Source organism: Otolemur garnettii, unplaced genomic scaffold (genome assembly GCF_000181295.1).
Source record: "Otolemur garnettii isolate 467f Iridium unplaced genomic scaffold, OtoGar3 scaffold00007, whole genome shotgun sequence".
Taxonomy (NCBI): Eukaryota; Metazoa; Chordata; class Mammalia; order Primates; family Galagidae; genus Otolemur; species Otolemur garnettii.
The window spans coordinates 19,325,625-19,352,354 of NW_003852402.1; the positions used below are offsets into that span (position 1 = coordinate 19,325,625).

At 40.8% G+C, this 26,730-nt stretch overlaps 1 protein-coding gene across 6 annotated transcripts in view; it reads right to left on the bottom strand.

Annotated features, from left to right (window-relative positions):
• MYBPC1 (myosin binding protein C, slow type) overlaps positions 1-26,730 on the bottom strand; it is an 87,863-nt gene that overhangs the window by 9,258 nt on the left and 51,875 nt on the right. For 4 of the 6 annotated variants that reach the window (XM_003783306.1, XM_003783304.1, XM_003783305.2 and 1 more), the window contains 13 exons: positions 26,103-26,208; positions 24,934-25,100; positions 23,380-23,542; positions 22,319-22,425; positions 21,865-21,998; positions 17,308-17,467; positions 15,880-15,984; positions 14,771-14,959; positions 13,704-13,838; positions 9,241-9,408; positions 5,411-5,499; positions 2,603-2,798; positions 821-960 (listed from right to left, as the gene is read on the bottom strand). In XM_003783306.1, coding sequence (XP_003783354.1) covers positions 821-960; positions 2,603-2,798; positions 5,411-5,499; positions 9,241-9,408; positions 13,704-13,838; positions 14,771-14,959; positions 15,880-15,984; positions 17,308-17,467; positions 21,865-21,998; positions 22,319-22,425; positions 23,380-23,542; positions 24,934-25,100; positions 26,103-26,208 — 1,859 coding nt within the window. Of the gene's footprint in view, positions 1-820; positions 961-2,602; positions 2,799-5,410; positions 5,500-9,240; positions 9,409-10,338; positions 10,393-13,703; positions 13,839-14,770; positions 14,960-15,879; positions 15,985-17,307; positions 17,468-21,864; positions 21,999-22,318; positions 22,426-23,379; positions 23,543-24,933; positions 25,101-26,102; positions 26,209-26,730 lie in introns of all 6 variants that reach the window. The other 2 variants (XM_003783308.1, XM_003783307.1) reach the window with 1 other exon arrangement.

Here is a 26,730-nt window from a genome sequence, read left to right on the forward strand (position 1 = left end):
GCCACAGGCGCCAAGCCTGTTTTTTTTTTTTTTATTTTAGCTTAGTTTCAGATTAATGTGAGGGTACAAACGATTAGGTTACAATGTTTGCATTCATTAGGTAAAGTCCCTGTTGTAGGTGTGTCCTGCACCCAGGAGGTGTGCCATCCACCCTTATATTGTGCCCGTTAGGTGGGAGACACCCATCCCCCTCCCTCCTTCCTTCTGTCTCTTTCCCTCTCTCCCCCTCCCCCTAGTTGGCACTGAATTGAGTTTTTCTCTTGTGTGGCCCAAAGCTCTAATTTTTATATGGAGAGTAATAACAACGTACATTTAATTTGCTTAACACTTTATGATTTATTTATATTTGACTATGTAATTTAATTCATTTACACGTTACATTCAGATATCCTAGATGTCATCTACCTTTATATTTTCTTCATAACTAATGTCGTAACCCACCTATCTATCTACTTGTCTGTCCAGCTGTTGTAGAAAAAAGTGTCATTACAGAATTTTAGTGCTAACTTATTATGAGGAAGAGATGAAGACAAATTTGCTTAATACTATTAACTCAGGCCTTTCCCAGTATTTGCTCATCCCCTCCCTACCTGTTTCCCCTGCTACCATCTTGTCTCTGCCACTTTGGTCACATGATATCAACCCAACCTGCTAAGTTTTTCCTACAGCATTTGCTACCTTAAATTACTGCTTTCCCACTTTTCCATGTCACTTGTCTACTGCCCTGTGGGTGTTCACCAAGGAGGACCTGGGGCCACCCCCTCTATCGCTGGTGAAATCTGATTTTGCTGCTGCTGAACCAGAGAAAGGCAGACCTTACCATGCTCTTCTTGTCAGCCTTCTGGATGGTGTACCCTGTGATGGCAGCATTTCCGTCATCCTTGGGTGGTGTCCATGACAGAGCGACGTTCTCTCCCCAGACATCGTCAATCTTCACAACTTGGGGTGGACCCGGACGGTCTATTGAATGAATTCATGGGGTCACTGTGAGTCACTTTCCCTCCCAATCTACATACCTTGTTACAAGAGGACATTTTTAAATGTGCTGCCTTGTATTATAGAAAGACTCTTCCAGACTCTACCACAGGGGTTTCTGACACCCTGTGTCTTCCATTAGAATGAAGCAGGGCCAGATCCAAGGGCACGGAATAGCCTCAATATACCTTTCAACTTACCAAAAATCAGAAAGGTTTAGCCAGTGGGAAAAGACGGCTTAGTTGAAAGGGAATGACCCAAGGGGAGGTTTGCCATGGGAAGTTACCCCTTTAGTTAGAGAACATCAAGTTTGAGCAAATTTACTGAAGTAAAATGATAAAAATGATCAGGAAAAAAGGCTTCTCCTAACTCTGCTCTTAACTTCATTTCTTGACATTGCAAAAGTTATAGTATAGTTCAAGCAATAGGCCTCCATCTGTGAAGGATCCTCCACCCTATTCCTCTAACTTCTGGCAGAAGGAAGAACTCAGGTTGTTTATTCTTTTCTTTTTTTGAGACAGAGCCTCAAGCTGTCGCCCTGGGTAGAGTGCTGTGGCATCACAGCTCACAGCAATCTCCAACTCCTGGGCTCAAGCGATTCTCCTGCCTCTGCCTCCCAAGTAGCTGGGACCACAGGCACCCGCCACTCGGCTATATTTTGGTTGCAGCCCTCATTGTTGTTTGGTGGATCCGGGCTGGGTACGAACCCGCCAGCTCAGGTGTATGTGGCTGGCGCCTTAGCCGCTTGAGCCACAGGTGCCAAGCCACATGTTATTTATTCTTTGGTCAGGTATGTCTAACTAGTCCTAGAGGAACAACTGAGTTAGTGTTTAACTGTTCAACTTTGTTTAGGGACCTCTTCCTTACTTTTACTAAAAATTCTCCATTCTCCATTTAAACTTTATTGTTAGTGCATTTTAGGTGTAGTAAGAAACGTGGATCTAGAATCTATAGTGTTTTTAATCTAACATGGGGACAGTCTTATCATTAGGGAGCAGAGAAACTAAGAATAAAAGAGAGCTGGGTTGTGAAGTAGTACTCATGAAATTCACTAAAAAGTACATACAGTATATTCATTTTCTTAAACATGTGTGCCCAAACCTCCCATGATCAGTCTTATTAGTCAGTGGAAATTTATTTTGAAATGGTAACAAATTTTTACAAATTGATACATTAAAAAAAAAAAGACCAACAAACCTAAGGTGGGGCATGGTGGCTCACACCTATAATCCTAGCTTTCTGGGAGGCCAAGATAGGTGGGTCAGCTGAGCTTGGAAGTCTGAGACCAGGCTAAGCAAGAGTGAGATCCTGTCTCTATTAAGAACAGAAAAACTAGCCAGGTATTGTGGTAGGCGCCTATAGTCCCAGCTCCTCACGAGGCTGAGGTAAGAGGATCATTTGAGCCCAAGAGTTTGAGGTTGCTGTGAGCTGTGACGCCACAGCACTCTGGGTGAAAGAAACTGTTTCAAATTAAAAAAAAAATTAAATAAATAATAAAAAGCAAATCTGAAAAAAGAATTTTAGATAGAGCCAGTCTAATAAAAATTCCTACTGTCGCCTTAACAACAAGGACAGTAATTCCCCACACTTTCTGACAGAATGTTCTGGTTCTTTCCTCTGAACCTACCCACGATCTGGATGTCGATCAATGCGCTGTCCACATATTTGTCCACTTTGACCTCCAGGTCGTATTTCCCAGAGTGGCTTCTCTCTGCTTTCCTGATAAATATGATCGTGTCCGTCTCAGAGTTGCGAATGTTTATTTGATTCTTATCAATTTCTGCACCATCCTTCTTCCAAGTTAATTCTGGTCTCGGTTTTCCCTAATAAGACAAAAGACGTACACAAGGCAACTCACATTGCCTCCAGATATATTTGTAGCATTGCAAGAACAATCAGGGCTTAACCCATTCTAGGCAAGGTTGGCCAACACTGTCCTTCTAGTCTTGGGGACAATTACAAAAGGAAAGCTCTGCCTGCTGAGTGAATAAACATCACATTCCTACCTATGGAGGCCCCTGCAGGCAGCCCCCAATTCCTACCTTAGGAACATGATGTTTATTACTTCCCTTACTTCGTAAGTATCAATTTTTTCCTTTTTTGGATTGAGGAGTTAAATGATTTGCCCGAGGCCTTGCCACTAAGCAAGCAGAGGAACCATATCTCCAGCCGGGTCTCCGGGCTCCAAAGCCTGCACGATGCCGCAGAGTGGTTAACAGCACAGACTCTGCAACCCTGGAATCTATATTTGGTTCCTGACCACTTAACAGCTGTGTGGTCTTGGGAAAATTACTTAAACTCTCTGTGCTGTGGTTTCCCCATCTGTAAAATAGGGACAACAGCAGTACCAATTTCACAGGATGGCGATAAAGACAGTCCCGAGAAGGCTTCTGTCGCTACTGAAGTGTTTCATTAATATCATCTAAGTGCTAATGATGATGATTTCACTGTACCGAGCTGCTCATTTTTGATGTGTCTGAAATTCTCTCTGCTCTCTCTAGCTGCCAAAACTATTCTCAAAGAGTAGATTTTAAGAAATGGTCATCTCGTTCAGGGCATGAGTTTCAGCTACAAAGGAACTTCCTAGAATTCCTGAGCACCCTGGCTCACCCTTATAGACAGGAAGAATGTTTCAGACGTGGCGTGTGGCTAGGGCATGAGGAGGGCCGTGCAGCCAGCCACACACCTAATTCCTGCCCACAGAGCCTGAAGAATGGTTGGGAGTGATCTGCCTTGCACAAGGGAAGCAGAGAACAGTATCATTCTCTAATTTCCTTAAATGCACAACTAGCTATCAGCTACTGGGGGGAAATGCAGGTTCTCCAGTAACACGTGGAGTGGAAGACCGCAGTGGATGAAGTGTCAGGGAGACAGTGACTCTGCTGCTGGCTCACCATGTACTGTGTGTGACCTCAGTAAATTACTTAACCTCTCTGTCAATTTTCTCCCTTCTCTACCCCGGGGCTGGGGGGTGGTGGTGGAGAAATCTGCTCTTCCTGTCTCACAGGGCGTTTCTGAGGCTCAAATGAGAAAGTGTTTGAAAGCCTAAGAGGTTACGCAAATACGATACACACATACACACACACAGAGCTCTGCTCAAATCCAGGCTCCCAGCCTCAGAGGCATTGAGCATTTCGTACACGATGCATGGTATCAGAAAGAAGGCCAGGAAGTCTGTGAAGCAGAAGCCGCCTTGCAGGTGCCGTGGCAGGGTTCTTCCCACTTCTCTCCTCCCACAGCCTCAAATAAAACCAGCGGGGGTGACAAGCCAGGCCCTGGGGACCCGGCCCCAGCCCTGCCCGGGATCCGCTCAGTTTGCCCTCTAGTCTCTGCATCGTTCCTACTATCCCTGCTAATTCTGGTTCCCAGGTCTTGGGGGTCTGTATCTTCAGCTTCTGTCACTGGGTCTGGGAGAGGATAGAGCATGAGCACAGGGAGCTCACAGTCTGGCACCCAGGGCCCGCTCGGTCCTTGGGAAATGTGTGAGTTCATATGTGTGTGTGTATGAGTGTTCGAATGTGTGCCGACATAAATTCTGATTCTAAGGCCACGCTGATAGGATCATCAAGAGCTACAGGTGGCTATTTCAATTAATAATTGAAAGGAATGAAAGTTAAGGAAAATCTGACATTTATTTATTCAGTGGCACTAGCTCCATACATTTCAAAGGGTCAATAGTCACATTTGCGTGGTGGTGACCACACTGGCCAGCACATGTATAGAACATGTAAACATTTCTCTCATCGCAGAAAGTTCAAGGGAACAGCTCTGTGGAGATGTGTAAAAGGAGTCATGAGAGTAGGGGCTGGGGGAGACTGTGTGTGTGTGTGTGTGTGTGTGTGTGTGTGTGTGTGCTGTCATGTATAAGATCAGAACTGATCTGATAACTGGGAGTGAAACCTGGTTAATCTTGCAAACAACAGACTCTCTCTCTGGAGCAATGATTTACCCACATCCACTTGGAACAGTTAGTGGCATCCTAATTTCAAATTTCAGTTTTCCTTCTTATCGGGATTTTGTTTGGTTTGGGGTCATCCCGGGAGCTAAGCATGTGTTGTTTTCCTGAATGTTGCCCCAAGCGCTTCTCTTCAAACGATCAGTTTTACGGATTTATAGGACCCAAAGAATCTTCCAGCATGTCTTCATTCGGCATCTTGATGCTTTCCTTCCTTGCCCCACCGTGGTTCTTGAGTTTCAGGCAAGGCTATGTCTCATTTTGTCTCATGCAGAAAGAAAACCTATGATGGTTTTATAGATTTCTCTGCTTCTATAGCAGGAGAGGGTAAAATCATTCCCTCAAATCTCTTTCATTATTTGCCAACTGTCCCTCTCCAAGAAAATCCTGATTCATGATAAACTGACATGCTACAGCACCTCATTATGCCTACACAGCCTGGCCCTGGAAGGGGAAAATGAGCAACCCCTGAGTTATTACCTGGAACGGTATAACCAGATTGACTGCTTCTCCAACTCTGCGGATATAGGTTTGCTTCAGGTGCCTCGGGACACGAATCTTGGGAGCCTCTGAGGGAGAGTAAAATAGCATCATTTTGCAATCAGCATAGTGATCTAGAAATAGCCTTAGGCGTGATGCTCACTGGCATATCCAGCGGTCATCATGTCTCTGCAATAAAATCTTAGCTGCGCCACTAACATTTCATGCGGTAACTTGGGTTCAAAATGTTTTCTTCAAGCAGAGATGGCTTGAAAATTCATCCCTTGTCTCCTTATTGCAACTTTGCATTTTTATGGTTTGTTATAAGCGTAAAGCAACTTTAGAGGGAAACCACTAAATGTTCTCTTAGGGCCTTAGACATGTTTCTTGCAGTTTTTAATGGCAAGTATATTTTCCAGCAAACATTGCACAAAAGATCTATGGGGACCACGTGAGCTGGTAGCTGCCTATTGGAGTCTGATGGTGACTTTTTGTCCTTGTGTGACAGGGGTGAAGTACACAAGGGGAAGGAAGCCCTGGTCCCTTGAGTATTAATACCCATTAAACACCCTGGAGATAGCAGAACATTTTGTTGCAAATCTATCAGGAACAGGAGGTCAAAGGCTCACAGGGGTGCTTCGTATGTGACAGACACTGGGCAAAAGGCGTTATTTACATGAGGAATTCCAACCTCAGAGCCGCTGTTTTTACTTCATGATAAGGAAACTGGAGCACAGGATGTTCAGTGCCTTGCCCAAAGTGACAGAGCCAGGATGAGAGCCTGGGGCGAGGCTCAGTGCTCTGGGGGGAACATACGGACCTGGCACAGCCAGAGATCTGACTTTGAGTCTCAGATCAGACTCTTAGATCTGGCCTCACTGTTCTCTTCTGTAAAATGGAGATGATAGAAACACACCTAGCTCTACTTCATAGAATCGCTGTGAGGATTAAATGAAATCATCCATGTAAAACATTTAGAATAATGGCTGAGAAGAGTGAGTGCCCAGCAAGCTTTAGGAGATGATGATGATGAGATGATGATGATGATAACTGAATGTTATGGTGGGAAGGGAACCAGGAGATGCTCTAATTCCCAACTCTACATACAAGAACACAGAGACCCAGTAAGGTCCCACATCAAATCAAAACATGATAATTATAAAAGCTAGCATATACTGAAGGCTTATTATAAGCATTCTGTTAAGCAACATGGATTAATGTATTCAATTTTCACAATCTCTTGATATATTAGGTATTATTATGATTCCTGTTTTGCAGATGCAGAAACTAAGGCTTAGAAAGATCAAGTTTTGACTTGGCACCTGTGGCTGAAGTGGCTAAGGTGCCAGCCACATACACCTAAGGTGGTGGGTTTGAATCCAGCCCAGGCCTGCCAAACAACAATGACGGCTGCAACAAAAAAATAGCTGGGCATTGTGGCGGGTGCCTGTGGTCCCAGCTACTTGTCTGGAGACTTGCTTGAGCCCAGGAGTTGGAGGTTGCTGTGAGCTGTGATGCCACAGCACTTTACTCAGGGGGATAGCTTGAGGCTCTGTCTCAAAAAAAAAAAACAAAAAGAAAGATCAAGTTTCTTGTCCAAAGTCACATAGCTAATAAATGATGGAAACAGAATTAAACCTATGCAAGGTGTCTCCAGAATCTAATGAGAACATGGGCATGCTTCGCACTTTCCTCCATCCATCCGTTCATCCATCTACCCACCTGTCTGTCGATTCCCTGATTTACTCACAAAAGGTTTCAGGAGGTGACACCCTAAGTCTGTGGCAAAACATGGTCCAGAACCCAGATACCCATGTCCTAAGTTCAATGTTCTTTCCCTTGTGGTTCTCAAACTTAGTGGTCTCATTATTCCATTATAGTCTTAAAAATTATCATGGACCCACAAAAGCTTTTGTTTATGTGGGTTGCATAAACCTATTGCTACATTAGAAATTAAAATGAAAGTTTTTAAAATATTCATTTACTTATTCATTTAAAGATAATAAATTACATTTTAATGAAAATAGCCATATTTTATATTAACGAAAATTTGTTGTGATTTTGACAAACCTCTTTAATGTCTGACTTGATAGAGGATTGGTGGATTATCATATTTTTCTGCCTTCAGAACAAATTTTGCAATTTATTTGCAAATATTACAATATTTTGTCTTGGTTAAGTCCATGAGGAAGGTCTGGTTTTGTCTAGATGGAGGCATATAAAATTTTCAGACATTATGACTATTTCTCATTCATTCTTTTTTTGTTTTGAGACAGAGCCCCAAGCTGTCCCCCAGGGTAGAGTGCTGTGGCGTCACAGCAACCTCCAACTCCTGAGCTCAAGTGAGTCTCCTCCCAAGTAACTGGGATTATAGGCGCCTGCCACAACGTGGGGCTATTTTTTGGTTGCAGCCATCATTGTTGTTTGGCGGGCTGGGCTGGATTCGAACCCGCCAGCTCAGGTGTATGTGGCTGGCACCTTAGCCGTTTGAGCCACAGGCGCCGAGCCATTCATTCTATTCTTAAAACGATGTGTTGCAGTTTCCAAAAAGTTAACTGCAATGTAAAATCTGTAATCATTTAGTATCCTTTTTCATAGTTTGTTACATTGAAATCTATTGGTCTACCCTACTTTTTGAATGTATCTTTTATCATGTATTGGTGATAGGGACAATATTGCTTCACTGAATTGTGAAGATCTTTTAAATATAATATATTTAATAATATCTGATCTTCTAAATATAATATGTTCCATTATTCAGCATGCCCACAAAGTTTGCAATTTTAAAATTGCACACTATTTTAAATTGCACACGAACTGTAGGACAATATAAACAACGACATTTGTTAATGTCACCAATCTACTTTATCCGAAAAACTTTTTAAGTATTGGAAAGCTGTCAAATCCATGGCAGTGGATACAAGTTTTCCAACATTCTGACTTTTGCTTGAAAGCTCAAATTTTCTCAAAAAATTTCTCAGTCGACAGTATTGTTTGCCTTGAAGTAACTGGCTCACTCCATTCATTTTATAGAAAACATCTGGATGCCAAGTTTGACACTCAGTCATCCGTTCAAGGCAAAATGGAACTTCTCAGGAGCAAAGTCACCAGTTCAACCTTCAGCCCAGGTATGTGGCGCCTTTCTGGGGGGTCACCCCATGCTGCAGTGTACAGTATAAGTGCTACCCACAGACTTCGAGTTTCATTGTCACATAAGTTAAGATAAAACATATACTCAAGGACCAAGATCTAATACAATTAATAATTTTCATGTTTTATCCAGAATATTCTAAGGCAAAACTGGTCCTTTGCTTTTGGTCGTGTACACGGTGGAGAGGAAGACAGGGGCGGCCAGCACGGTCCCGTGGTACTGACCTGATTCATGCTAAGACACTGGCAGTTTTACTCGCTTTCACTGTTACACCATCGGTGCAGATGTCAAAACATTCAAAGGGGCAAATAATAGATTGCTATTATTAGGAAGATAGTTTTGACCTGGCAGACCCATTAGAGGCACACGGCTGTGGTGGCAATCGTCTGCCCCGCTGAGTTAACACACTCTCTCTCTCCAGTGTGAGTTGGCCCCCCAGCTGGAGCAGGCTCCTGAAACCTGGGGAGGTTAACTGCTTGGTCCTCAGAGTACCAAGTTATAACGAAGGTGACCTCCCTCACTGCCTAAAGAGAGCTGTTTGGTTAATTTCTATCTCTCAGGAAGCATCAATTAAAAAATCAGAGGAGTTACAACAAAATAGGAGATTTTGGTGGGGGGGGTAAAAATAAAGGCAGATGATGTAACATGGAAGTTAAATTTTGAAAGCCTTGCCACCTACCTATGATTTCCTTCACGAGAATGGGCTGGGAGTAGTATTTGGGCTCGCTGGCACCGGCCGCGTTGATAGCCTTCACCCGCACAAAGATCTTTGAATCCATCGGCAGTCCAGTGATAGTGAACTTGGTCTTGTCGATCAGGTCCGTGTTTGCAGTTATCCAGTCCTCAGCTAAAGTCCATTAAAAATAAAAAAGAAAGAAAGAAAAGGGGGAGGAACAGTGTTTGGTGACAGAAATCATGCTTTTATTGTTAGCTCCTAATTAGTATTTTACCCATAATTGGGAGCAATCATGACTTTGGTCCGCACCCATATGACCCAGGTGAGCATTTCTCATATATTTAAATGAAAAATGGCCTCAAATGGCTAACATGAAACAACAGGGAGAATAAACTATCAGATCCCACTATTTCTGAAAAGTCTCCTATTCAGACCGACAGTATCCTGCATAATAATGACAGCTCCCCAAGAATTCTGCAGCAGTTTTATGCCAATTTGGTTTTATAATGATCGATGTAATCATGATGTACAGCCAGCTATATACGCTGAAGTTCAGAAAAACAGGAAAGCGATTTTTACGAATGAGAGACATTGGCCTTGATAGTGACATAGTCTCTCTGTTTTACCTTAGCTGGTTCGTTGTTGTGAGATATTCCTATGAGGATAATCCGATCCTATTCATTCACATCCATGAAGAAAGACAAGAAGCTCATAGCCACAAAAAGGAAGCACAGCTCACAAGCTGATACCTCACAAGGAGGTGGTAAGATTCTATCCCCTTAACCAAAAATCTAATTTTTTCAAAATTTTACCTTTTAGCTTTTGGTGCCTTTTTCTACAATATTAAGAGAATTTAAACTCAGCAGCCAACGCTTACAAATATTTCAGTTTCCAAATGTTAGAATACATTATGCCCACAGGACAAAAGAAGGCTTGGGTCCCACGTTATTAAGTCACTGTCGCCCCCTCCCACAAGCCCTCAGGGCCTGTGTGTGTGTGTGTGTGGTAGGCATACTTCATATACTTCATGCTTGGTCATGGAACATTCCAGAAACGTTATAATATAGTAAGAAAGCTGGAGAGCTTCACAGAATACTTTACCTGGTAGATCATACGCAGCCTCCCCATTTTCATCAGACTGTTTTGCTGATGTACCTTTGAGAATCCGTCATTAAAATTAATTAAAGACACCCACTTTCACACCAGAAGAATATCGTATCAGCAGTCAGCATTCTCTGTTAGTAAAGTATGCAAAGTGTGCAAAGAAATTTGTCTTCAGAGCAGTGAGAGAAGAGACCCAATGTGTTAGAGGGGTTCCTCAGGAGAGGCACGGCCTGCTTTGCGCAGACTGTGGTTTCGGTCCTGAGGCACCTGCCACAGAGAAGAGAAGGGAAAAGAAAAGAGAAGGGGAGGAGAGGGGAGGTTGGGCACCTCCAGCTGAGAGAAGAAGAGACAGAGAACAGAGCAAGATCCTGAAGAAAATGGAGGGGTGTGAGTCCTGGAATCCACGGGGAGCAGCGCACAGTGTAACAGTCTATCTTTGTTTCTATCCCAGCCACTCTAGCTTGGGAGGGTCCTCTCAGGTCCCCAGGAGACATGGTGCTTCCACGGTGGGGCTCCCTCCTCAGAGTCTGGGACTGTGGGCACTGTGATAAGGCCAGCCCTCTCTTACCAGGGTTCAAGTTCTGAGTGGGAAATGGCAGCTGCTCCAGCAGCTCAGGAGGCAGCCTTAGTTGCCATGACAATGAATCTGTGACAAGAAAACAAAGTGTGCCTTCCTGGGGCCCTTCAGGGACGGCTCACAGGGTGGTCCTGGGCATGCCCCACTGGTTTGGGATGATGACTTTCTTGGTGTCAGGAGAGGAGCAGGGGAATAAGGACAGGACTTCTGGTCCCTTGGAATCTTTGCCTCTCTCTTGTTCCAACCCTACCAGGAATATCCAGGGAAGAGGCAGAAAGCCACAATGTCCTGGCAGCTGGGAGGATGTATGGATGATAAAAATTACTAATGACTTTGAAGGAGAGACACATCATTAAGCACATAGTCTGTTTGGAACCTATAATATTGTTGTTTTCATAGTCAAGAGACAGTCGATGAGAACATGAAAATAGGATACTGAGAGAACATGTACAAAAGAGTGAAGAACTAGAGAAAGAGAAAGTTTTAAGAGAAAACAAGACGAAATAAGATCAGAGGGGAACACAAAAAATGGCTCATCTCTTCACATCGGAACCACTTTAATGGAGGAAAACGAAGACAAAGAACACGGTACCCCTGGGGATGGGGAAGGGAAATGTAAGTTATTTGAGAACATGAGGAGAATTTTTAAGAAAAGAAAGAAAAAAAACTTAGAGTAGAGGAAGAAAACGAAGAGTCAAATGCTGCAGGCATTAAAATAAAAAACCCAAAACCAAAACAAGAGAAAGTCAGAGTCCAAAACAACACACGATCTTATAAAAGAAAGAAGTCTCTTACAGGATAAAACCTGACACATCTAAAAGCATCAAACACTAGAGAAAATTAGTCTGGAAGACAGCAGCCATTAAAAGAGAATGAAGAAAATAGGCAGCCACATAAAGAAAATAAGGAAAGACTGCAAGAAGATATACACATTACGAGAGAACTTCCATAGAAAGCTGATTCCAAAATGTTATGTGACAAAATATGTACATGATAATGACTGTGTACATATACATATGTATACACACATATACATATGTATCTACACAGACCACACGCAATGTTATGTAAAATACACTTTATTGTATTTTATCTAAGGTGGGTAACATCAAAATGACAGCCATCTATCATTTTGCTGTATCTTCTTACTTTTTAAACCTATCAGAAAGAAAAGAGTAAAGAATTTGCTCTGTTTCATACATACACAAAAGGTCTGTGTTCAGCAGCCACTGACATATAAGATGGGGAAATTCTACTGGCGGGGCATTATAAAAAAACAGAGTGGATATTTTTTAAATAGGGGGAGAAATGGAATAGGAATAAAGTCTATTCTGCAGTGATCAAGAATTGTTACGTTAGTGATACCACCCCCCTCCCTTGCTGGGTTAACCCTGAGAACTTTCTTATAATGTTCATACTGGTTTGGGTTAGAGGCTTTTTAAAGCCTGGAAACATCAAGCATAGTATTTCATGAGTGGAGTTGTGTAAAAGAAATTCAGTGACACCAGGATCCCCCCGACCCTTCTCTCCAGACCCGCGATGATCTTTCCCATGGCTGCTCCATTCCAGGGGTCTGGGATTTCCTTTTAGTAGTTTCCTCTTCATGAAAAGTTTCTTCTCTATGGTGGTTTTCGTCTGGGGGAGGCATATTTGCATTCCTGATTTCCCAAACATGCTTGGTAATCTCCTTCCTTCACTTGGAGGATCCATGCTAAACTTTAGGGTCCAAAGAGTTTTCTGGGAGGTTATGTCTTGAGCTACGGATTGTGGCATATGAACAAGCTTCCTTGCTATTGTTTACCTACCGTAATCTAGATTGAAACCTGAGTCCAGAGCAGGGGCAGTTTTTATTCAACCATTTTCAAATGTCATCCCCTTCTAGTCATGGAAAATAGGAAACTAAGAAACACACAGAGGCTTTGGTGAATTTTATATTTTTTGTTTTTGTTTATGGGTACACTCTGGCCCATATTTTCTCATGTCACTTTTTTCTTCTAGTATTTCTATCAGTGATATTTTTGGCCTTGCTTCTCTTCCTCCCCTAAATTTAAATGATTAATTTTTTATATACCCAAGCCCTGATATAGGTGACTGCTGTATATTGAACCCATTTCTTACATCCTCTGGGATCTAATGCTACTTTCTTTAAAACTCTTAAAACTAAGAATTGCTTGGGTGGTGCCTGTGGCTCAGTGAGTAGGGCACCAGCCCTATATACTGAGGATGGAGGGTTCAAACCCGGCCCTGGCCAAACTGCAACAGCAACAAAAAACCCCTAAGAGTTGCTTTTAATTCTTCTTCTTAATTTTATTTTCCCTTAATAAGGCAGGAAATATATACCAGATAGCCATATATGAAGTCCCTTTTTATACCCATAATTGGCGGTTCTTTTGATAGCTAACTTCTGCTCAGTATAGGTTTTAGAATATCCAATTGGCTTCATCCTAACTAGACTTTTCTTTTCAATTCAATTTTCTTTACAATTCAATTCCACCAGTTCAAGAATTGGTGGTCCCTGAAGTTCTATCAGAGCCCTTTCCTCCTATGTCTTAGGTCAATGTCGTTGTCCAATATGGCAGCCTAGTCAGGATATTTTTGAGATCCCAGTTTAGTAGCATCAAGTACTAAAGAAGGACTAAATTTTTATATATCTCAGAAGGATGAAATTTGGCTTCATTGTTTTCAGCAGGGTGGAGATGAAGTCCCGAGAAAAAGAGATGAAAGAAAGGGGGGCATATCTCACCTATTGATGACAGTACTCATTTTATCTACTAGTTGTACTTACTTCCTTCAAAGCAATACTCTAGCACATAGCCATCTAAACCTGCTGCACCAATCTGGTCTGGGGGCCGCCACTTCATGGTGACAGTTGTGTCGGTGACAGAGTCAACGGTCAGAAGAGTAGGAGGGCTGGTTACAGCTTAAAGATGAAAGAGACAGAAAAAGAAGAAAAGATTAACTACAGAGTTACAGCACAGGAACGATGACAAAAGGAACTGGGTTGCAAATAAAAATAGACACAGAGCCCCACATCTTAATAAAATTCAATGAGGACTCTGTGGGTCTGTTTGTGTTCAAGAAAAAGATCTGATCAACCTGAGAATTTTGGAAATGCTCCCAGGCATTTCCTACAATTTGGGAGGTTATGTGGGAGGCTGGGAGATCCAAGGAAGTTGAAGAGGCTAAAGTTCAGAAACTAATGATCTGGAGTAAATTTCCTATAACTCTAATTTTGAAGTGTAAACTCTTGCACTAAATCTTCCTATTTAAAAAAATATAGTTTTGCATTCTTCCTTTCTTTCTTTGGGATGCGACGCCATTTTCTTTCCCTCCCATCTTCCCTTCTTTTACTCCCTGTTCTCTGCTTTCTCTTTCTCTCTTTCTCATCTCTCTTCCCCCACTCTCTTTTCTTTCTCTAATATAGAATAAACATATATTTTTATATTCTAAAAAAGAAAAGAAAAAAATACCTTACTACCATAAAATAGTGGAGATATCTCATCTTCTGTTTCTCTGCCTTCGCTGAACTTTTTGGTTTAATAGAGAAGGTTTAAGATGTGATTGTAAAGTGAAGGGACGAGTTTCCAAGTGTGGTTTATTGAACTGGTCTCAGAATTTTTTTTTTTTAATGGTATCCTTCAGAAATGAAGAACTGATCTCCATTTGTTTTAGTTATAATGTTTACACCTAGATGCTGAGTTAAACCTTAGAAGCACAAATATTACCCCAACCACTTCCAAATTCCTGCTTCACTCACTGCTCTAAGAAGCCTCCAGGCCTGTTCCAGTTAGAGGTCAGAGGAAAGCAGCCATAATCTGGGGCAATGGCAAAGACACATCTCTCTTGACTCACCCAAAGGAACAAAAGGTTTGGAGGGCATACTGGGCTTAGAGACACCGACAGCATTGACTGCGAAGATGCGGACCTCGTAGGCCACGCCTTCAATCATCTTCTTGGGCTCAAAAGTTGTTTCTTTGCAGAGTTCAAAATTCAGCCTCATCCACCTGGAGCTCTGTTTCTTTTTCCTTTCGATAAAGTATCCTACAGGTGCACAAAATGAAAACTGAGGTTTGTCCCTGGTCTCTGAAATTGAACTTTGTCAGATATTAGATGTCCTTAAAGATCTTGTATTTTCCCAGCACTCTAAGTGACCTAGTCAGACACATACATGTTTTTCAACCCCCCTTATTGCACCAGTTTGAGAAAGATTATAGAGAATAAGAGAGTAAAAATATTAACATCATAAAATATAGACAAAAAAGAGACAATAGGACTACAAAAAAACTAAAATTGTACTAGAAGGAGGAAAAAAATGGATGAGAAACATATAGGCTCAAGCAACTTAAGGCATAGTTGAGTAGCAGAGTCAGAGCCAACAGAACTGGTTCTTAGTCCCAGCAAGGAAGACAATAAGGAGGAAATGACCAGTTTCATGAGTCTCATAATTAGCTAGAAGAAAAAACTCTCATGCCATCACAGAAGCAAATTCTTTTAAGCATTTAACTCTTAAAAGAAATGTCTTCATAGACAGAACCCTGTGGAACTAGACATTCACTGACTAGAACTGTGGACATTAGGCTGATAGTGTTTCAAAATTACATATTAAGTGTAACTGTCAAGTGGAAAAAGAGAACAGGCAACAGAAGGTGATCTATAAAATGTGGCTCTACTGAGTGTTTCTTTCGTTGGCAGCCCTGAAAAGCTGAAACCACCAAGAGTTGGCAAACACTACTCTGAATCAGACACATCGGCGTGATTCTAGTGTTTGTTTACCCAGAGGACTTACCACAACTTTAATGCGATGATGTTCATCAGAGTTATTCACACTTCAAATAATTTACAGAGCATCCCCAAACACACATATTTCAATATAAATGGATATGTAAAGTCACAGTATAGTAGGTTTTCTCCCAAACGCGGTACTTTCTGCTAATCGTAAAGACTGATTAACACGTGGTTACCTAAGATTGGAGACCCTCCATCGTAGGCAGGAGGCTCCCAGTTCATGATGCACCAATCATCTCCCACCTCCGTCAGGTTTGGTGCCACTGGAGGATCAGGGATGTCTGTAGCAGACAAAAAAAAAAAGGGTAAAATGGAATAAAATAAATTAAATTAAATAAGGAAGTGAGTGTGCAAAAAAATGCTAATAAAAATATGGGTTTTGGTGATCATATAGAAGTTGCTTTTTCTTTTTCTTTTTGAGACAGAATCTCATTGTGTTGATGCTAGAGTGCCATGGCTCCTTGCCTCAGCCTTCCAAGTAGCTGGACTATAGTTGCCCACCACAGTGCCTGGGTAATTTTTCTATTTTTAGCAGAGATGGGGGTCTCGCTCTTGCTCAGGCTGATCTTGAACTCCTGAGCTCAAGGGATCCTTCTACCTCAGCTTCCCAGAGTGCTGGGATTATAAACGTGGGCCATTGCACCCAGCCAGAACTGTTACTGGTAAGCACTATTCCATGTTTCCTGGAACGTACTTAGCAGTTTGGGCAAAAAGGCATACTTGGTAAGGGATATGAGAAGGTGAGCCCAATAAAAATAAAAATACCAACGTCTCCAAATCCCTTCAGCTTGTATCACATTACAGAATAAACTCTAAGACTCTTTTTTTTTTTTACCTTGAAAAAGATAACTAAGAAATTATTGCCTTACCTTCCAGATAGGGGGGTGGTTGTTTTACTAACAAAGTGAGCTCCTAGCAGAACTGAATCAAGGACTAATTGTGGTAAGTTTCCTATCAGTTGGAAGAGTCAAGATGTTGGCAGAAATCCAAGTCAGAAATGGCAAGTTACTATGTCTTATAAACATAGTTCAGTGCCTGGTAAAGTGATTTTAGTTTTTGCTTAACTTGAAATATATCATTTAAACATGTCACTTAGGGGAAAACTAAAGTGAGAAGAGGAAAAAATGAGACCTTGGAAAACTAATAATCTGCCAGAGTAATTTTTACTTGGTTTCAGGCTTAAGAAAAACGTGCTTAGATAATTGTCTGAGGATCAAGCAGATCTTACTCTTCTATGATGATTGGGGGGGGGGGATATTAGTTAGCAATGGTGTTTCAGTGATATTGAAAGGGCCCTCAGGGAATATGACTATTGGATCCCATTTGGCTGATTTTACCTACTCATTACTCCAATGAGAGGGCCTGTAGTCAAGAAAAAAGACAAGAAAGAAAGAAAGAAGGAAGGAAAGGAAAGAGAAGGAAAGAAAAGGAAAGAGAAATGGCACAGGTAGGAAAAAAAAAAGGTGATTTATAAAATATAACTCTACTGAGTGTTTCTTTTGTTGGTAGCCCTGAAAAGCTGAGACAGCCAAGAGTTGGCCAACTCTGCTCTGAATCAGACATGCTAGCTTGATTCTGGTGGTTTATTTGCCTGGAGGACTTACCCACAACTTTAATCTTGATGCTCGCACGCGCTTCTCCAGCCTCATTTTTCAGATGTATGTTATAAACACCAGAATCATCTCTTTCCGCCACGTCAATGACCAGTGTGCTGCTATCGGGGTAAGATTCAGCCCTTATCCGGCCACTGCCCTCTGGAATAGCCTAAGGCGGAAAAAACCAAAATGTGGCATGATCTACATACACAATAGGGGCTTCTTTCGAGCACCTTACCACTTGAGATAGACACGGGAGTTAATGACTAGTACCCATTTTCTCAGTTTAACTCCCCCCCATCTCTGATGAGAGAGGCATTACTACACCACTTTACACAGGAGGAAGCTGAGACTTAACGTGCTCAAGGCCACATGGCTAAGAAGTAGCAAAACTAGGACTTGACCCCCAAAGCCTTAATCACCAACTCTCCCAAGAGAAAGTTGGAGGACTAAAAAAACATGGGCAGAAGTGTCACTCTCGAGGAGCCTCTTTGTGAAGGAAATTAGAAACACTCACACTTATATCAGAAACTAAACAACGATTTGTCCATTTCCTTAGATATGGTGAAAACGTGGAAATACCGAAAAGGCTGCAAGACTAATTTTCCACTCAAGTTACGGAACATTGGTTTTCCCCTTTCAGCAAAAAATGTGGACGAATAAACATCTAACTCCCAAAGTAAAGACGCAGTGAGATTGAGCCCCCTATTGTATTTTCTTCTTTTTCTATTTTTTACTTCTTCTTTCATAAACCTGAAATTTAAAGCAGCATTACATTTTTCCAATTCCCAGTTCATAAATCCTATATGACCATGAATAGCCAATATAAAAAGAAGAAAAAAAAATAGAGAAGGTCAAGGTAATTTAGAAACTGGATTATCTGCCACTAACTTTAAGTTAAATCTTTAGTGTCTATATGATCACTCCTAAGTCTTTAGTGGCATGAGATTGTGACAACAGTAAGAAGACCTGAAATCATTTTCCTAATTCATCTATTTTATAACAGAACAAAATTTCCTCCTATTAGCCAAATTCTAATGTAAGATTATAAAAGATGCTCTGCTTTGTCTTAAAGTGAAAAGAAAAACTACTTATTTAGGGTGGTATTGCACGATTCACTTTAGTTTCCTATATTTTGTCTTATTGGTTTGAGCGTTGTGCTGTTAAGTATGAAATGTCCAATTTTGAATCGAAAGTTTAGTTAATTGCATCTCAGACAAGAAGCAGTACAATTGACCAAAGTATGTGCCTAAACCATTGACAGGGTTTTGTCATCTTAATCGTTGCTTGTGTGTCTAGCAGCAAAGAGCCTGGAGAGCAAGTGGTGATGAAATCGAGAATGGCATCTTCCACAGCTTGTTGAGAACTGAATACTTTCCCTTGAAAGAAGGGGTCAAAAGCCTGGAAGAAGCAGTAGTCAGTTGGTGCAAGATCTGGTGTGAATACAGTGGATGACGGGGAGTTTCTAAGTTCAGCTTCTGTAGTTTGAGCAGCTTCTGTAGTTTGAGCTCCGTGGAACATAAACACATGTGTAGAGGGTTGTCTTGCAAGAGGTCTGGCCTGTCTCTATTGACCAGTCCTGGCTGCTTAATTGCAAGTATCCTCATCATTTCGTCCAATTGCTTGCAGTAAACATCTTCTATAATTGATGGATCAGGTTTCATGAAGCTGGACCACCAGACGCCATGAGCTTTTTTGGATAAATATTCAGTTTTGGACTGTGTTTCAACACTTCATCCTTATCCAGCCATCGTGCTGAATGCTTGTGATTCTCAAAAAGAATCCATTTTTCATCACAACACAGTGCAGAAATGGCTTGCCTTTATGTCATGACAACAAAAAAAGGCAAGTTTCCATATGAGTTTTCTTCTGACACTTGTTTAATACATGCAGAACCCACCTATCCTGCTTCTTTACCTTGCTGATTTGCTTCAAGTAGTCCAATATTATTGGAATAGTAACATCAAACCTTGCTGCTAATTCACGTGTAGGTTGAGATGGATGCATTTCCACCACTACAGCTTTCAGCTCATCATTACCCACCTTGGTATCAAGGTCATCCACGTGGCTCATTTTCGATATTAAAACACAAGAATGGAGTTTTTCAAACTGTGGATGTACCGTGCATTCATTAGCCACATCCTTCCCAAATGCTTCATTGATATTTCAAGCGGTCTGTGCTGCATTGGTTCCACGATGGAAGATGAAGTATATTCTCAGAGCCTCAGTTTCCAGTTAGCCATGTCATCATGATGGTAAACAACTGATCTTTTACAGCGTTCTATGTTACCAGATGACTTTGCCCAATTGTAGGCCAATGTAAGTGTTCTGAGCTTGTTTAAGTAACTTAGACTAAGCTAGGATGTTCAGGAAGTTAGATATATTAAATAGGTTTTGACTTACAATATTATATTTTCAATTTGTGATGGGTTTATTTGGTATAGACCCAGCATAAGTCAAGGAGCATTTATCTGTAGAAAAAATTTATAATAACACAGCTCCATTTTACCCTTCCCAATCCTTACTTCTATTCTCTCTTCCTGACCTTGTATTTTTTATAGTCATAAATTTTACATATATTATAAACCTTACAAGGCATTGCCATAATTTTTATTTAAACAGTCAATTTTCTTTTGAAGAGACTTAACTATTAAGAAAAAACTCTTAAACATTCAACCAGGTAGTTACCATTTCTGATGCTCTTTATTTCTTTGTGAAAATATGTCCACCTGGCATCATTTTCCTTCTAATTTTAAGGGCTCCCCTTAATATTTCTTGTAGTGCAAGGTGATAAACACTTTCAATTGTTTTATATCTTAAAACAATTTTACTTTGCCTTCATTTCTTAAAATTATTTATACTGAGTATAGAATTCTAGGTTGACAAGGATTCCCCCCCCTTCAGGACGTTAAAGACGTGGCTCCACTGTATTTTCACTTGCCATGTTTCCAGAGAAATCCGCGGTCATCTTTGCTTTGGTTCCTTTGTACTTCATGTGATCATTTTTCTTTCTGCTTTTCATTTTTTTTTCTTAATCACTGGTTTTGAGCAGTTTGATTATGATGAGTCTTGGGGTAGTTTTCTTAATGATGCTTGTGCTTGGAGTTGTTTTTACTTTTCTGTATATGTGAGTTTATAGTTTTTATTAAATTTGATAAAATATTCTTCTGTCCCTCACTCTGGGGACTCCAGTTCTAGCCTATCTTTGAGGACATACATTTGATTGCCTAAAGTTCTCCATTGCTCAGTAATATTCTTGGTCTCCCTCCCACCCTGAAAATGGAAGCAGAGGAAACATTCCCCAACTGTTTTTGTTCTAATAAATAAACTTTATTCTTTTGAGCAGTTTTAGGTTCATAGCAGGGTGTGAAATTTGTCGGCACAGAGTTGTTCATAATGTTCCCTTACTGGCCTCTTCATGTCTATGGGAACTGCAATAACTTATCATTTCCGATAAGTAGTTTTTTTCTCTCTCTCCTAGTTACCCTGCCTAGTGGGGGGCAGTTGTAGGGCTCACCTCATTTGCTTACCAGAGTCACTCTCCTTCACTACCTGATGTCCAATGTCTTGAAAACAACTGTTCATGTGCTTTGTTGGTTTGGAGGGCTTATTACAGGTGAGTGGGTAAATCTGGTTCCTGTTACTCAATTTGGGTTGAAAGGAAAAACCTCATGTCTGATTTTTATTTATTTTTTATTTTTTTTATTAAGTCACATACACACAGATCATATATACATTAAAGCATTTATGAGATACAATGTGCTGATTTTATATACAATTTGAAATGCTTAGATCAAATTAGTTAATATAAGGTTTTGCCTCATTTACTTAATTATTATGATAAGATATCTATATTCTGTACTTAATAGATTTGACATGTACCCTTGCAATATGCTCCAAAGGTGTGGTCCTCCCATTAAACATAAAACTTTTTTGTATAGGAACCTACAGGGTCACACTTGAACTTGCACCACCCTTAATTTCTTCACTCGTTTTGCCCCAGCCACGCTGACTTTCCTTCTGTTCCTCCAACAGATCAGGCTCATTGTCTCCCCCCTTGGCCTTTACATTGTATTACCTCTACCCGGAAATCTCTTCTTTGGAGAAGATAGCTGGTTTTGATCATCATGTAATGGTTTTCTTATTGCCCTTCACAAGAGGCTGCCCTTGACTATACAGTCAGTTTACCTTATCATTCCCTTGTATGCTCTTCCTAGCACTGCTTACAATCCAAAGTGATTTTGTTTATTTATTTATTTAATAATCCATTATCTATTTCTCTTCCATCTCCCCCCACCCTGACACCCACTGGAATAAAAGATGAAGCCTTGTTCACTGTATGTAAAACCATGCCTGGCTACATAGCTGGTAGTCAGAAATACGAAAAGTAAACAGATGATTATCAGTTTTGCCCGAAAACCAGTTATCTTTTCTTTCTCAAAGGAATTACATCTGTACTGCAGTCCTGAATATTTATCTGTCTTTTCCCTTTATCTGATTAATGGAATGCAAGGGATAGAGAGGGCAAGGTACAGGCACATATGCACGTGTGTGAGTACAACAAACCTTATCTGCTCTGCTCCAGATGGCTTTGGGAGGTGGTTCTCCAGAGATGGGGATCTCAAGCCGAAGTTTGTTTCCTGCAATCACTGTCACTGTATTGTCAGCATCAAGACCGTCCAGGATGATCTTAGGAGGATCTGGAATAGTAAGCAGGGCCTTTGTTGATAGATAGTCATTTATTTCTATGTGAATATTTGGGCAAGTGCTTGGCTTGGTAGTAATTGATATTTTATCTGGCCAAAGAGAATATAAGAGGGGTTGAAGCAATTGGTGTGTGGCACCTTACAAAACTATTTCACTGAAAGACCTAAGAGGAAACTATTAATCATTAGAAATTAATACTAATTGAGGTATTTTTTTCTTTCAATATCATAGTTTTGAATACATTACAATTCCACAGTATGCAAAGACAAGCAAGAATACAACTAGGTGAGGATTTTTTTTTTTATTTACTCACCAACAACATGAACTTTGGCAGACATAGGAGTATTGTAGGCATCAGGTGTGAATACATAGTCACCTTCATCTTCTGTGAGAGCACTGGATATCACTAACTTGTGGATTCTATGGGAACAAGAAAAACAGATCTCTAAGGCTCTGCAAAGATTTAGTTAACCTATGACCCAAACTGAAGAGACATTTTATCTGATTGTCTTGTGTAGTTCAGGAGAGACTGGGAGAGGGATCAGGAGAAGGAGGGAAGAAGAAGGAAGACTTGTAGCTTTAATGATCTTATTTATTGATCCAAATTAAATCTCAGGTTTGGATTACATGGAATTATCTCTGCAAATAACAATCAGCTTTTTATGTATTCAAGAGTCTTTTCTTCTTTTTTATTCATCTCAAAGCTTCAAAAAGGCTAAGTGGCATATATCAATACTACTATACTTTAAAGTTCAAGAGATCACCAAGAAAATCCTGATTTTTGTTTTATATGCCAAACTCTTAAGAGTAACAGTTCTTAACATTATTGGGGTTATGAACCAGTGAATATTGGGTGGACACTATGGATCCCCTTTTTGTACACACACAATTTTCCCACAGTTTCAGAGGAATTTGGTGGGCTCCCTGAAGTCCATTCATGATATCCTAAGTCCACAGATCCAAGGTTAAGATTCTTGCCTTAGATCTTTGCCAGATTCTAGGATACTATGGATTATGCCTCCCACTCGAAAAAAACGATTGTAGGAAGGTCATGTGATACTTTTTGGTGAGGGACAGTTAATCGATTTGACAAGGTCCTCAACTAGAATTCAAAATCCTTCCTCTAGCTTCAAGTTTAGATGGAAGAAAATGTCAGTGAGTTTTGAGTGGACAAAGCACCATAGTGTGAAGTGGAAACACGTATGAGGTGGACATACGGTACACTAGAAATCACAAATTCTTGCTGATTAGAAGCAAAGAAGCAGAAATAGGCCATCTCCCTACAGCTACTCTCCAAATATCCTCACCAGATACATAATTTAGAAAGCCGAGATGGACACGAACCCTTGCTTGTGAGTCACTGGGCTTGCTCACCTTCCCTTGTGATAAATCTTCACACGGTCACTCTCCTGAATAGGCAGGCCATTTTTCGTCCATTTTCCTGGTACATGTTCAGAGATTTCACACTTCAAGCAGATTTCTTTTCCAATATTTACAGTCTGATCCGTCAGAGGTGTCATAATCTTCAGAGGTTTCACTAGAGGAATGATAGACCATCACGAGTGCCAAACCCAAACTCTAGGCTGGCCAAGATGGTGGGTGGCATTTCACAACGGTACACTCGGTCCTGCCATAATGCTTGTTTTGAAAGTGAGAATCTGTACCGAGGCAACTGATTTCTTAGAGAACAACTTCACGTTTGATTGTGCGTGATTTCATTCCTTAAAAAAACTAAGTGAATGCAGAAAACTGCCATCCAACAGAACTGAGCCAGCTAGGGATGTGTGAAACGCACAGATGCACCCCTCAAACATCTATCAGCTACCTCAGTTAACTCGTGTCCTAGGTGCCACACCCACTAACGTCTGAGGTTACAACTGTCTGTCTGATTTCCAATAATCCTACTATTTCACAACAGCTCACAAGCTACATCACTTCCAGAGCCCCATTTTCACAAGCAAATTTCAGGTCTTTTTGAAGGTACGTGCTATATTTATAGTAGTAGCATTAACTACTTACCATGTGTAAAACTGTGCTATTGATTTCTGTTAGGCTCTTATCTTTTTTTGTTTTGACATGATGCTGACTAAATTCTTGAGTGTTGTGCTAATAATCCCATTTCCTCTATAAACCCTGTGCTTTTTTATTGCATAATTGTGCATAACATGCATTATAGAGGAACTGACTGTATTTGCTCTAAATGGATACAAAGATCAGATAAGGATCTGCCTATGGTTGAAAAACTTTTTGATGTTTAACTAAAATGGCCAAAGTTTCATGTACCATAAGGAGTGTACCGAGATTGCCTGAATAATCCAATGATTGATTATATGAAGCAAACTAAGAAAGAAGGAAACGGGATTTCTGCTTTGTTTGTATTACCAATTGTCTTGAGCTATTTGCTGTCTTAATTTTCATGGCCAACAGGGAGAGCTTCTGCTATGGAGAACTGACTGCTACTTGAGGGCATGTGAGGCTGTACATTATACTGTGAAAGCCTATTAACAAATTAGTTCGTTCCAACTACTCAACTGAGCCCGTTTGGTTTGAATAACTTTCTTCTTGACCCCAAATGTTAATTTCAGAGAATTGGGTGTATATTTATTTAGTGATGAGATAGCAAAAACTATCAGGAATTACCATCTATTTATATGGTTTGGGGATTATATGAGTAACTTTTCTGGCAGGTGATTTTTATACTTCCTCCCCAATATTGATGCTCTACTATTAAACTGAGCAGTAGATTCCTTTCTTAGAGACCCAGCTGACATAGACACTCAGCTAGGAAGAAATCCATTTAATATACTTAAGGTCACCACGAATAGAAATCAAATATATCAAATACTAAATACTGTCTTGAAACTGGATGAACGAACACAGCCCCCTGAGTCGGCCGACTTGGAAGAGATCTGAAGTCGTCTTACTTACAGTCCACACTAAGCTTAGCAGAAGACTGTCCTCCCGTCGTCATCACCGAGTATTCTGCCGAGTCAGCTTTTGTCGCTCCTTCAATGATCAGAAAGTGTTTTTTGCCCTCACATCTAATTCGGTATCTTGATTTTGGCCCAGGGATGATCTCTTCGCCATTCTTAAACCTGAGTTAACATGAATCACAAGAGAGTTTTTTCTCTTTTTTGAGATAGAGTCTCACTTTATCGCTCTCAGTAGAGTGCTGTAGCATCACAGCTCACAGCAACCTCCAACTCCTGGGCTTAGGCCATTCTCTTGCCTCAGCCTCCCGAGTAGCTGGGACTACAGGCACCCGCCAGAACGCCTGGGTATTTTTTTGTTGCAGTTTGGCCGGGTTCAGGTTCGAACCCGCCACCCTCAGTACATGAGGTCAGCGCCCTACCCACTGAGCCACAGGCACTGCCTAGTTGGTAATTCTTAATGTTAAATATTTTTCTGAGCTACTGTAACAATAAAGTGACTAGGATTACAAGAAAAATATATAAATATGTTTTTCCATGTAAGTTGCCAGGATGGCATAATGAGAAGAGGCATGCTATAGGGTGTGAAGTCAAACAGACCAGAGTAAACCTGCTAAATTCGTTAGCAATTGCCTACTTCCCTATATGCTTACCCATATAAATTTCTGGATCTTTTCTTAGTCATCAGTGGAAAATTCCCAGTATCTTAGTATAATTTTGTTATCACCTCTACTAAAACACAAGTAAGATTGAGATTCTTTTTATATGCTTAGAAGTCCTTTGTACTCCTTCTGTATCTCTATAAAGATACATTTTTTTTTTTTTTGTCTATGAAAAGTGGACAGACCAGCTGGGCGCCCGTAGGTCAGTGGGTAGGGTACTGGCCTCATACACTGAGGCTGGAGGGTTCAAGCCTGGCCCAGGCCTGCTAAACAACAATGACACCTGCAACCAAAAAAATAGCCAGGTGTTGCTGTGGGACCTGGAGTTCCAGCTACTCGGGAGGCTGAGGCAAGAGAATCACTTAAGCCCAAGAGTTTAAGGTTGCTGTGAGCTGTGATACCACAGCACTCTACTGAGGGTGACATAGACTCTGTCTCAAAAAAAAAAAAAAACAAAGAAAGAAATGAAAAAGAGAAATGGACAGACCTTAGGAAGGCTACTTACCATTTTACATTGGCATCGTCTTCAGACACTTCACATTCTAATTCCACTCTCTCCCCACAATAAGCATTTGTATCTTCCAGCTGTTTGGTCACCATAATTGGAGGCTCTAGCATGAAAGAGCGGCACGTAAGAATCACTGAATATTGCAAAGCCTGTCCCATGAGTCCTGACTTATTCACAGATGAAATCCTGAAATGCCAACATCTAGGAAGCATCATCTGTGGTTCTCAGAATAGTAGAGAGTCGGTGGGGGGGCGGTTATTGTTTTTGTTGTTTTCTAAAGTCTGTTCTTGGCTAAGTAAATAACTGAGAACGCTGGGTACATTCTTCCAATTTCTCTCACAACTCTCCAAATCAAATAAATTGTTGTTCTAGAGAGTTCTAAAACATGTATCAAATATCCATCTTTTAGCAAATGAGATACCAGGTGGTAGACATTTCTGACAAGGAAGAATGTTTGATGCTCAGATTCTTTGATTCTGGTTCTGGATGAAGGATAGAGATTTCGGAGCTCACGTTTCTCATACAGAAAATAATTGAGCTGTGGCTTCACACACACCCTCCCGGCTCTTTTCCCAATGTCTTAGTAAAAGGTGGTCTTTTTTTTTTTTTTTTTTTGAGACGGAGC